We start from the raw sequence: 12,394 nt of genomic DNA, 5'->3' as shown, positions 1-12,394 counted from the left end.
GACCCAGCCCATGAAGCGAATTCACTGGCATCTGCTGAGCTGCGGAATATTTCACATAATGGGAGGTCACGCAGATGTCCAGGCGATTAGTAAGATGACCCCAACAGCTTCTCTGCGCAGAGAGAAGTGTCTGCGGCCACCGTCACCGTTGCCATTTCTACTCCAGCCTTCTGGAATCTTCGGAGCTGGTCTTTGTTTAAATGTTTCTACTTATCTGAAATAACCACAACTCATTTTTACAATTATATATTACTCCGGTTTATTAAATAATGAAATAAAGTTTATGCCACATATTCCAATGTTTAAAGAGCTCGAAGTATAAAGGCTTATGAAAATTTTATAGATTTTATATAATTAAACTATTTCAGTGCAAGAATAAATACGAAGAACAAGAGGTGTTTTTTACACCACAGATCAGCAACATTTAGCATCAATGATTACACAAATCCACAAGCAAACAAACAAAAAAAAAATCCGTCTTTTTTCATAAAAGCTAAAAATCCTTTTGCCACATTTAAGCTATACCCAAGGGGACGGGGGACTTATAGCCACAGCCTTGAAAACGAGAGGACCAAATCTCCCAAGTCTTTCGGTTCCTTCTTGGTTAGAAGCTTCAGCAAGCAGGAAAAACGAGAGACCGAGATCCCGTTCTGTAAAGTGTTTACATCTACATTGAAAAAATACTGTATTTTTGTCTCTAAAACATGCTTAAGTTTTAGTGAGGTTTGAATTTCTTTTCATTCTCCATGAACATGTACATAATTTTAATCAATCGATGTAATGAATTTCGCATGACATTTACTCATAGACAGTATATGTACACTTAAAAAATAAAATGTTTTCTATATCAAAAAAATCAAGAGTGGTTCATAGAAAGTAATCCTTTAAACTCAAAGAACTCAAAGGTGGAGGCCTTTCTACAGAGAGCCCTGACCACGTCCACGGAATGTTTTGAAAGAAGGAAAAAATCTCTTTCTAAGACGGGGTCCCTACCAGGAGTGAGGCCCGAATGAGCTTGGCTCTCCAGAGTCACCCCGAGAGCCAGCCAGGGCACTGGGACTTCCCGTTCGTCTTTAAGCATTTAACACCTACTGGCCACTCGCGCCCCTCCTCTTTCTTCCTTCTCTTTGTAATGGGGGTCTGAGCTCTTACTTTTGGAAAAAAAAAACAAAAAACCTGTGTCCCTTCTATTGTGCTTCAAGGCAGGAAGCAGCCCAGGGGCTGGACAAGTTCCCGGCACATCCTGCAGAAGCCTCAGCCTGGAGGTCAGGCCTCCGCAGCCACCCCCACTCCCTCCCACCCCCCACTCGTCAGTGTGTATCTGAGTTCTCCAAGGGAAGGACGGAAGGTACTCAAGCCCACATACTCCCATCCCTTTCCTGGGGCTGTCTTCTAGAAGTGTCAAGTTCCTGAGACTCACAGAGTCACTTTTATTTTGGAAAGAATAAGGTAAAGACAAGAAGGGAGAAGGAGAATGATTTCTCTCGTGCTGAGAAGATGTGGCACACCTCTTATCAGAGCCCAGATAAACAGGTGCAAGACTGAAGAAATCGCTTCTCAGATTTCATGCGCGTCTCTCCCATCCAAACTGATCAGGAAGTCCAAGACGGAATATTTTACCAAACGTGACTCGAACAAAAGTAAAAACTGGGAAATCTGGAAAAATCAACTCTGATACAGAGGCGACATTTTGCTACTGGATGCTGTGACACCTGACCCGACACAGCCGTCTCTTTCACAAAGGCCCCACTCAGGACTACAACGGGTGTCCCCGGAGCGCGGACTTTGTCCCATGTCCACAGACTGTCCATCCTGAGATCACAGCTGTGGGACAGCACCAGCAACACACCTGTCCTGCAAGTCAAGCAGTAGCAACTACTGTTTTCTTCATTTGACCCTCAACGCTGTTAGATGTTATTATCCCCGTTGACAGACTGGGAAATAAACTTCGCTAAAAGTCAGAGAGCAAACTGCAACGTGACCTAAGACAGAACCCACGCTGCCTGAAAGCCTCCCACCAACACGCACCCACGGTGTCACACCACCGTGAGATGAGACTTAAAACTTTGTAACAATTCCTCACAAAGGTCGAGTGTTCAGAGGCTTAATGTCACTTATTGTAAGTGAAATACGCTGCCAGAATAGGAAATTACAAAGCAGTGCAATGTCCCAGGGACCCGTCTCCTGCACTGTTGATACCTGTGGCGGGAAAGTCCAGGTCTCCACATGCGGAATTTCTTCAGCTGACAAGCAGCAAAGGACCCCTGACGACGTGCGGGGACAGTAAACCGTCCTGGGGGGGGCCTGCCCCTCCTGCCCCCGAGGAGAGCACCGTGCAGTCCTTGGCCTTGCAGTTGCTTCGGCAGGAGACGTGCGGTCCACGTCCCCTCTGCTGTCAAAGGTCACCGACGCTCAGGACTGGAGCTTGCACAACGCGGGGTGTCCACACCGAGGCGCGGCAGCCCGAGCAGCGTCATCCCTGGGTCCCACCTCAGGAGCCGGGAGGAGCCGAGCGGTGAGCAGCAGCGAGGAGCCGCGTGACACAGGAAGCTTTACTGTGGGAACTTAGCACTTGCAGAGGGGGGGGGGTGTCTCATGCAGCCTGGACTTGTCACAAATCCAACTTCTTCAACTGCTCATATGTCACAAAGAACTACAGTCATCAGTTAAGGCTGACAAAGAAAATGTCATCTCCCCGCCAACGCATAAAAACAGACAGACCCACAAAGAGACCCCTGGCTAACAAATACGTCTGGGCAGCATGATGGAGTCACAGGGGCTCCATTCTGACCATCCCGGAAGATCACCCCGTGCCCCTTCCCGAGGGCACCCGGGGACAAGAGCACAGCTGAGATGCACAGCCCCTGGCAGCAGCTCTGGGACTGCCCTGCGCGCCTAGCGCTTGCAACATCACTGGACTGGGAGGACCACAGAACGGTACATTCTGTGTGACAGAGAAACACTGCAAGCCCTGGGGAGCTGTCCTCAAGGGTGTCCGCAGGGCAGGCTCCCACGGGAGGGAGGCGCTGGGAGGGAGGGAGACGAGAGGACGTTGAAACCGAACCCCCGACCTTGTAATTCTGCCCCTTCCCGGCTAATCAACCGCCACTTCTCACTACCCGCCACTTTGGCAGACGGGAAATAGCACTGCTTGGCCAAATAATTCTAGAGCTAATTACTGTTTCTCCCTAGGCACTCTCTAAAACAAAGATTCTAGAACACTGCTGCCAAACCACACCCTTCCCGGGGTGGCTGGGGATAGAAAGTCAACCCTGCCTCTCTCCGAAATCATAACTACTCCCATCGTTTAGAGCAGAATCTAAAGGTTTTTATTGCCACCACTACCTTTTAATGACGTGTTACATCATTAAACCAAGATTCACAGTGCCTAGCCCAGACTTCATACCTCCTGAAGAAGAAACTGAAGAGTTATTTCCTGACTCACGGGAACCTGCAAAAATAAAAACCTACTTCTAAATTATCTCATGACATGAGAGTTTATACAAACAACATTCTTTCTAGCTATACCTTTTCTCGAATCCACTGCAACAGAAGAGGATACAATGATATTCCAGGGACCAAGTCTCAACCAATTCGGCCAAAATCCTTTGTAAAGAGCAAAAAACCCTTCATTCTTCCACGTCTGTTATAAAAGGGGGAAAAGTTAATTTCTGACTTTCCAATTATGTCAAATGCTTTAATAATAGTATCTGGATGCAACTGATCTGTTTTTCCTAAAAATAAAATCCTGTTTGGAAGGAGTGTCTAAGAAATCATTGCCCTCTGCCTCCTACCAACCACAGGGCAGGTGAAGACTAAGGCTCCACGCCAAACCACCCCACGCCCAAAGCGGACGAACAGCAGCCGGATGAATAAGAAAGGAGATCAATTGCAGCCAGAGTCCTTCGTCTGATCTCCTTGACATTCGGCCCTCACAGCTCAGAAGGAAAGCAGCGAAGCGGTGGCGGTAAAGATGTCATTCAGAGCACCACTGCGTCACGTTGTTGGATGGATAAAAATAAGCATCTTTGCTTCGTTAAAGCAACACCTCAAGTCTGGGATGTGCCAGCAGCGTGCGGGAAAATGGAAACCACGAAAGCGGCCCCTGATCTCTGGCTGCTGAGAATCTTGATCTCTGGCTGCTGACAATCTAGTGGCGGGGACAGTCACAAACTTCTGTCCGCTCGTGAACAGCAGGGCCGGTGACTTACACCAAGAATCTCCAAAAGACTGATGTGATGTCTGGACGAAGGACATTCGGTCCAGTGTGACTTAACTGGAAGGAAGGAGACACAGCGCTGCTACGGTCGCAGGGACCAGGGCCGTTTGCTCGCCCTTCCCAGCAGAGCAAAGGCATAAAGAAGATGAGTTTTCGTTCCTGAAAACTCATCTCGATTCTGTATTTATAGAAATGAGCCCCTGGGTGGCAAAAGCTGTGCACCATCGCAGGGCTGTAGAGTGTCACTCACCTTACTTATAATAGTTACTTCTTAGTTTTAATAAGTAACATATAATACATAAATATATATATATATATAGGGCAGTTTCACTGACTGAAGCAACCCACAGAATGCTGAAGATTAAGTAAAACTTGCTTACTTCACGAGAATGTCCCTCGTTACTATGAATTATTCTAACAAGGCTATGCGCATTATTCCAGGCACTATGCCGTTCTAGGCATTTCTCAATTATTTCCACAATAACCCTATGATGTAGGTGCTATGACTGTCTCATTTCGCTTATGAGGAAACTGAAGTCTACAGTCTGTACCTTGACCAAAGTCACACAATTACAAGTGACAGATCCACAGGTCTGTCTTGCTCTAAATCCAGTGTTTTGAAATCATGATGAGAATCTCGTGAGGGGCAACATGGAAGCTGATGAGCTATGCGAGGGATTCGCGACCCTGTGCAGATAGTGGTTCGTTCTCACCTGTAACAAGCAATCCAGGGTCCCCGTGTAGCCAGCGCATCCGCCATGGCGAAGGACTCTCTGATTCATCATACGTGTCCTCACGACGTCGACAGGGTTGGAGGCCAGGGCTCCCGCCAGACCGCAGGTGAAGCTGGCACTGTGAAGAAGATACCACTGAAGAAACACCAAGCTCACTGCCATGGGGAGGGCAGGAAACGGCCTCCTCCCGAACTGCACGATAACACGTGACAAGACGGAACACGTCGGAACCGAGGTCCACATCCCTACGGCTACACAGAGCTCTTAAACGCCTGCGCGATTGCAGCGCCTTCTAAATTCCAGCCTCGGCGGGGACTACCTTGGAGGTTCTGGGACGCTAAGGAATCAGAGAAACACGGAGGAGCGGCCTCTGAGCCTGAGCCACCGCATCGGTTCACCTGCAAGCAGACCTCGGAGTAATTTCAGCCACATCGGGACCGTACTTTCGTCAGGATCAGAGAAGAGACTTTCCTCTCTGCGGTGCATGCTCACCAGGGTCTCAGGTTCCACGAAGCCTCCGGTCCCACAAGACGGGCCGCAGACCACACCTGGGATCGGCTACCTGGGATCGGCTACCTCGGAGCAGCGCTAAGCTCTGGGCCAGATCGTCCTGTGCGTGGAGGCCTGTCCCATGGTAAGGTGCGTCCCAGCTCCCGGGCCCCGACCTGGGAGATGCCAACAGCGCACCCCCCTGGTCAGAAAGGGAATCGTCTCCAGAAATTTCCAAGGATCCCAGAGGGGCAAAAACACTCTCAGTGGATTAAACTATGATACATCCACACTGATCTACAGCTATTAAAAATAAATAGCGTCTGTGTGTGTGTGTGTGTGTAATCGAATTTTAAAAAGCAAGAAAGACAAATACTGCATGGTATCACAAAGGGAATCTAAAAAACCAAAAACTTGTCAAACTCATAGCAACAAAAACTCATAGAAAAATGGCTGCCAGGGGCTGGGGGTGGGTGAGATCAGGAGGCTGGTAAAGGGTACACTCTTCAGTGTGAGAGGGATCAGGTCTGACAATCTGACGTATATAACATGTCACTGTGGTTGGGGACATCGCACTGAATTACTGAAATCTGCTGAGAGCGGAACCTAAATGTTTTCACACACACACACACACACACACACACACACACACACACAGTAAGAATGTGAGGTGACACGTGTTAATTAACTGGATGGGGGTCCTTTCGAAACATGTATGTATATCAAATCATCATGTTGTACACTTTAAACATCTTTCAATTTTACTTGCCAATTATACCTCAGTAATGCAGAAACAACGAAAAGAATCAAAATAAAAAGCAAGTAGGGACTACAAAGCATGATCCTGTCTGCGCAATAAAGGACATGTAACATACCTTCGCAGACTTATTTGCACATGCATAGAAAACTCTTGGAAGGTGCTCATCAAACAGGTGACAATGACTTAAGGGATAAGGACTCTTACTTTGTCCCGGTTTACACCTGCACTGCAACTTTTCAAATATGAGACTATAATGTTTTTATAACAAGCTTTAAAATTCCTATAAATTTGCAGCAAATTTCCACCCTGAACTCACGTCTACACAAAATATTAATTTAAAAAGCCATCAACATACAGGAAGTGAGTGTACACAGTGTCTCCCATCAGGCCGGAGAGAATCAGATGCTTCTTGGTGAGGTCATAGGCTGGCAGCTCCACGCCGACGACAATCGCGGCCCTCTGAGCAGTAAGGGACACGCCCTGGGTAAAAATATTAGTAATAAAGATTCAGATCGCTCTCCGAAGAACAAGCCTTGCAAATGTGCAGAGGTCCTACCTAACTATGGCCAGTTTTCACGTTCCTACTGGGACGTGGAAATTCAGGGTGACAAAGCAGAAAAGACCAGCGTGTAAGAAGTCAGACGCTCCAAAGTCGAATTCTGATTCTGTCACCTTGGTGTCACCTTGGCCACACCCTGGCCAGAATGAGTCCCCTCTCAGAGCCTCCAGTTCCCTCATCCACACAGAGAGGATGGCGCCAGACGACCCGTAGGGTCTGTCCTGTGAACCGACGAGTCACTAGAATAATAAACAGCCCTCCATACCAGTGCCTGACTGTAACAGCCTTGACTTAAGAGTCATGGAACCATATCGATGTTCAACCTTCATAGAACTTTTTTTTTAATTAATTAATTTATTTTTAGGCGAGGCAACCCTTGGTTGACCTCACAGATTGCAAGGCCCTTGCCAGCTTACAATACCTCACAGATTGCAAGGACCTTGTCAGCTACAATCCCTTGTTTTTTTATGTTTTACATCTACAGCACCTCGTCTTCATCGGTGGTCTCCCATCCAAGTACTAACCAGGCCCGACCCTGCTCGGCTTCCGCGATCAGACGGGATCGGGCTTGTCCGGGGTGGCACCTTAGCTTCCGAGATCAGACGGGATCGGGCTTGTCCGGGGTGGCGTGGCCGTAGACAGAACTTCTTATGTGTGAATTATTCAAAACGGATGTTCAGATCACGACACATTCCTTATATTTCCATTTTATAGGTGAGGAAATTAAGGAAGACGATACCTTCGAGGGCAAATGTCATTCTCCTTCCCTCCCCCCATTGTACCATTCGGGTGAAATAAAGTGATGGAAACGGGAAAAACAAACTCAAAGCAGGGCAGCGGGCCCCATCGTGCTCACCTTCCACAGCCCTCTCGCCCCCTCCTGCTGGTAAATGTTCACGAAGTTGCCTATCATCCCTCCCGGAACCGTGTTGCTCTGGGCCTGCATTCGTATCTAGAGGTCATTTTAAAGACGAGCGTGAGAAGGAGACCAGCACATTTCTCCCCAAATGCAGATCCCTGAAAATCGTCCCGTCTGTTCTTTAATCGCCATTTGAAAAAGCCATAACATAACTATTACTATGACGCTAGTTTAAAATATCCTCCACAGACTAAGAATGCGTAAGCACTGGTTCTTAGGCACTTTGGATTTAACGAAAAGCATCTAGCAGACTCCGGAAAGTCCTGTATCTAGCGGCTCTTTGCAAGGGTCGAAATGAAATTAATTTTTTTTTTTAAATAGTCTTTTGAAAAGGAAAGAAAATGGCCTATTCCCCTACAGGCTGCTGAGCAGGCACGGACCACTGTGTTCCTTTCACCCGTTACTCCAAGACACTGTTAGTTCCGACCAGCTGAGCCAAAAGGTGTGCGGACGAGTGGGCCACGGGACAGCCCAGGACGCCCGCCACACTGTTACACTTGAACTCACAGATGAACTTCACGACGGCCATGGAATTCACATGACCAAGATTCCAGCATAAAAATAAACGTTTGATGTAGCTCTCTGCATTTTTAAGAATGAAAAAAATCTCACTAAAAAATTGGTACCTTATTTTGGTTCAGGGGGCAAATATATTACCTGTAACTTCTTAAAGAGAACTGCTATTGCTACCCTAACATGGGAAAATAAACCAAAATACAGGAACTGCCTTTCTGTAGCCTTGAGATATGTTTTAGAGATTCATCGTATGGATAAGCAATCTTACCCCAATATAGGGTAAAATTATGGCTACAGGGCCTTCACGCACATGGTACCATCATGTGCATAACTGCAGTGAATTCAATAGGCTGCTGCGTAAAATTCTGACGCTGGTCAGAATCTCCCATTAGACCGAAGGCTGAGGGCCAAGGTCCTTGTCCTACTCATTTTTGGATTCTAAATGCCAAAAGAACACCGACTAGTACAAGGTAGAAGCACAGTGAATTCTGGTTAAATAACGGGGACAAAAAAATAAGAAAGAGGAAAATGTGAGAGGATTCGAAAGTAACTCACACCTAATTTTTCTTTTATTTAGTTCGTTGATTCCCCTGCCTTATTCCGAAAGGGATTTAAGAAGGCTGTATTCCTGGTATTGTCAACAAGGTCCCCTAACCTGTCACGTCTAACTGTGGAAAGTAAATATTTCCATTTGTATTTCCTGAAATTGAATTAATGGATGACGTATGCATTCAGAAATGGTCATCGACAAGCAGACTTCTGTAAAATCTGAAGCCCGCCTGTTTTTAATGAACCAATAAAACAAGGGAGATGTTCAATGAAAAATATAATTCAAATGCATCCAAGCCTAAATTGTTTTTTTCTGCTTAATCACCCAAAACCTCATCTCTAAAATGAGCTCTCCTTTTGAGATCATCTGTACCAGTGGCAAATGTACCCACTGGATATTTATGCTAGAGTCCTCATGGCATTTAAATTATAAACAGATTCACACACACCGAGTATGTGATATCTGCAGATTTTCATCATCTGCACATTGTTCTCAATAAGAAAACTTGGGGTGTGCCCAGAAGATACAGGGAACACTGCTTACTTTCAAAACGTCGGTTGGATTGGCGATGGCCGATGATATGACCCCAGAGAGGATTCCGCAGACCACATTTATCAGAAGGGTCTCATCTGTAAACAGAGACATATTATTCGATTTTTCATATACCAGAGCTCCTCGGGGAACTCAAGTACAGGTATAACTCATTTACCTACATTTTCCTCTAGAGAAAATGGAGAAATGTATGCGTCATGAATGAAACAATTTTAAAGAATTAGGAATTTTGCTGCCTAAAGGGATTCTGCTTCACAAAACTTCTTGCCATCTAAAAAGGAATGGGAATCGTCACACAAAGTAGTACCCATGTGCCACCCTGTATGTAAATGCTGGCCCTGCAGTGACTGAGATGAGGTGGATCTGGGGAAGGATGAAAAGTCTACTGTGAGGCTAACGTGGGGATGAAGTTTCCAAGCTCATCGGACATATTTAATCTGAAGCATCTCAGCTCCTGTTCATGGCGCTCACACAACAGTTGGCTGGTGCTCGTCCCATTGTAAAAAAAGATCAAGTTCTATGGGTTGAAGCGAAGTCGCAGAGTCGACCAGCGACACAGCATGAGAACTCGGTTCTTAACCCTGAGAAAGGTATTCGCTGCTTTCCTGAAATATCGGTGGTGATTCCTCTGACTTTAGAAAACTTTAAGTTGGCTGAACTGTAACGACACATCCTCTAGTCTAGGCATTTTAGAGATGAGGATGACTGATTAAAATGTTTGCTCCTTTTAACTGTTACTCCCCCAAATTCAGCTGATAACTGACCTGCTTTCAGCAGAATTAAAGTAAACTTTACACCCAGAGTTCTCGGCAGCAGCGGTAAAGTCACAAAGAAGATGAAGAAACCCTGACGCAGAGCCACTTGAATAAGGAAATGAACGACCCGCTTCCTGTCCCCAAGCGGAGGGGGCTCCCTGCTCACCTTCCGGGCGCCCCACGAACGCCCGCTTCAGGCTCTGGTAAGTGCCGATCTTGATGGTGCCGTAGGAGGCCTGGCGAAGGGTCGCAGGCGCGATCCTGTCGGAGCCACGCACGAGGGACAGAAAGTCCAAAATCACTTAAAATCCGCCGGGAGACCCACGCCAAGAGTTACAGCCACACGTTCGCCTCCCAAAATCGAACTACACCGAAATGGATTTCTTCGAATTGAAAATCCAACAAAAATGGAGCGTTTCAAAATATATGTAGGTGTAACACAGAAAGGATGTAAACGCTTGAGCAAATGATCAGCTCGCACGTGAACACTCAGCCCCCTACATTTATTCTCAGTGAAAGCCCAGAACGAGTGGGTGGTTCTACTTGTCCACTCGCGGGACAAGGGATCGACTTTCCTCCCTCAGCACCAGCGGCCCGGTGAGATCGGGCCTCCGGAAGCTTCTACCGCTCCTGCACTGCTCTCTGGAGCCCACCTCTCCCTCCCTGGGGCCCGTCCAGTCACCTCCTCTCCCTCCCTCCACCCTTCCTGACCCCAGACCCACTCAGTGGCATTTACACGTCCCCACTCTCTTTCCGTACCTCGTACTTTCTTCTCGAATTGCAAGCTGGCTCCCTCCACCCTCTCCATCAAAACAGGTGGCCAACTGACATCTCTGTTGCTAAACCAAATGATGCTTTGCGACTAGCAGCTTACACAACACCGTGCAGTATCTGCCACCGTCCACTGCGCCACCTGCAGCTGCCTCCTCTCTGAGCTGCCGTTCCACGCCCTCTCCCTTCTCTGTCCTCTGCAGCACCCCGCCTCTGCCGCTGTCCCAGGGGCTCCCCAGAACGCCGTCCTACGCTTTCTTCTCTCCCTGCTCCACACGCTGCCTGGGTGCGCGCATCTGCGCCCGGAGCTTTAACTGCTGTCTAAAGACCGATGACTCCTAAATTCACGTTTCCAACACGGACCCGAAGATACCTTCCCAGACACTTCCTAGATTTCTCAATTCGCAAGTCCTGCACCCGCTCCCCGGTCTGGCGACCCACACTGAACTGGTTATCGGCCCCGTCCTCACGATCACCTCCCCTCCTGCCTCCTAGGCCAGGGCATGGAGGCCCCATCTACACACTGGCCGAAACCAGAAGTCGACACATCAGCCGTGTCTCCTCCTTCCATACAACCCGCCTCATACACTAGGTCAAGTAACGGGTCAGTCCGGCCCTGAGTAGCCTTTTAGACCCAGACTGTCCTTTCTCTCCACCCAAGGCAACGCCTCAGGCCAGACCCTCGCCACGTCCGCTTCCTGCGAGAGGGCCTGAGTCCAGCCTTACGAGTCTCTAATTCTCTCTCTCCCCAGCACGTCAGTCCCTCCACTCAAAACCCTTTGGTGGCTCCTGTCTGCCACAGGCTGGCCCTCTCACAGGCACAGAAAGGGGCCGTCGTGAGCGCAGCAGGCTGAGGCTTCGGGAAGTCAGAGAAGCGTCCCTAACTCAGTCATGATCGTCGTTAAGTGAATGAATGTGGGAAGATGGAAACCCAGGGTTTTATGTGCAATTTCTCATATTTAAGGTATTGGCTCAATTAAAAAACAAAATTCTTCGGGGACTGGAGCGGGGAAGGGCCGTGAGGCGCCAGTTTGGGGTCTGGACAAAATCGAGGTGCTTCGCATGACCTGCGGCTGTCCACGTCCTAACCCGGTTCCCACTGCAGCTCCATCTCTTGCTAGCCGCCATCTCCCACGCTGTACCCACGCTGACTTACTCGGTTTCTAGAATGCTCCACGCTCTCTTGCCCATACTATGGTTCTGTACAAACACAGTTCCTCTCTCACTTCACCTGGCTAACTCTTCTTGATCTTTCAAGGTCAGAGCCGGTGTCTCCTGGATCGAGCAGCCCTCCTGGAACCCCCCGCCCCACCCCCCAGCCTGGGACTGATGCCTCCGCTGAGAGCCCGTGTACTCGTCACTGATCAGCAGCCCCCAGCACACAGCGGTCCCTTCGGTACAGTGCGCTGCTGCTGGGCCCGGCTGTCCTAGATCTTTCTCACCTTTCCCTGTTCCGCTCTGTGCCCTGCGAGGCGGGGTTTATGGACCAAATCAGCCATTCCCCCTGCCAGCTGACTTTCAGATGGATTCTGCCAGTAGAGCCAGTAGAAGATGAGAGGGAGGGAGGGGG

General features: G+C 48.3%; 1 protein-coding gene across 2 annotated transcripts in view; it reads right to left on the bottom strand.

Annotated features, from left to right (window-relative positions):
* Positions 1 to 233: 233 nt before the first annotated feature.
* SLC25A30 (solute carrier family 25 member 30) overlaps positions 234 to 12,394 on the bottom strand; it is a 17,856-nt gene continuing 5,695 nt past the window's right edge. Inside the window, exons 4-11 of one of the 2 annotated variants that reach the window (XM_025049024.1) lie at positions 10,220 to 10,314; positions 9,290 to 9,375; positions 7,618 to 7,713; positions 6,558 to 6,682; positions 4,933 to 5,071; positions 4,212 to 4,276; positions 3,563 to 3,643; positions 234 to 2,653 (exon numbers count right to left, since the gene is read on the bottom strand). In XM_025049024.1, the coding sequence (XP_024904792.1) occupies positions 3,586 to 3,643; positions 4,212 to 4,276; positions 4,933 to 5,071; positions 6,558 to 6,682; positions 7,618 to 7,713; positions 9,290 to 9,375; positions 10,220 to 10,314 (664 nt within the window). In that variant the 3' untranslated portion in view covers positions 234 to 2,653; positions 3,563 to 3,585. The remainder of the gene's footprint in view (positions 2,654 to 3,562; positions 3,644 to 4,211; positions 4,277 to 4,932; positions 5,072 to 6,557; positions 6,683 to 7,617; positions 7,714 to 9,289; positions 9,376 to 10,219; positions 10,315 to 12,394) is intronic. The other variant, XM_006914963.3, reaches the window with a different exon arrangement.

The sequence above is a fragment of the Pteropus alecto genome, unplaced genomic scaffold (assembly GCF_000325575.1).
Source record: "Pteropus alecto unplaced genomic scaffold, ASM32557v1 scaffold35, whole genome shotgun sequence".
Classification (NCBI taxonomy): Eukaryota; Metazoa; Chordata; class Mammalia; order Chiroptera; family Pteropodidae; genus Pteropus; species Pteropus alecto.
Note: the sequence above shows the minus strand (reverse complement) of the source record. Positions and strands in the feature narration are given on the sequence as shown.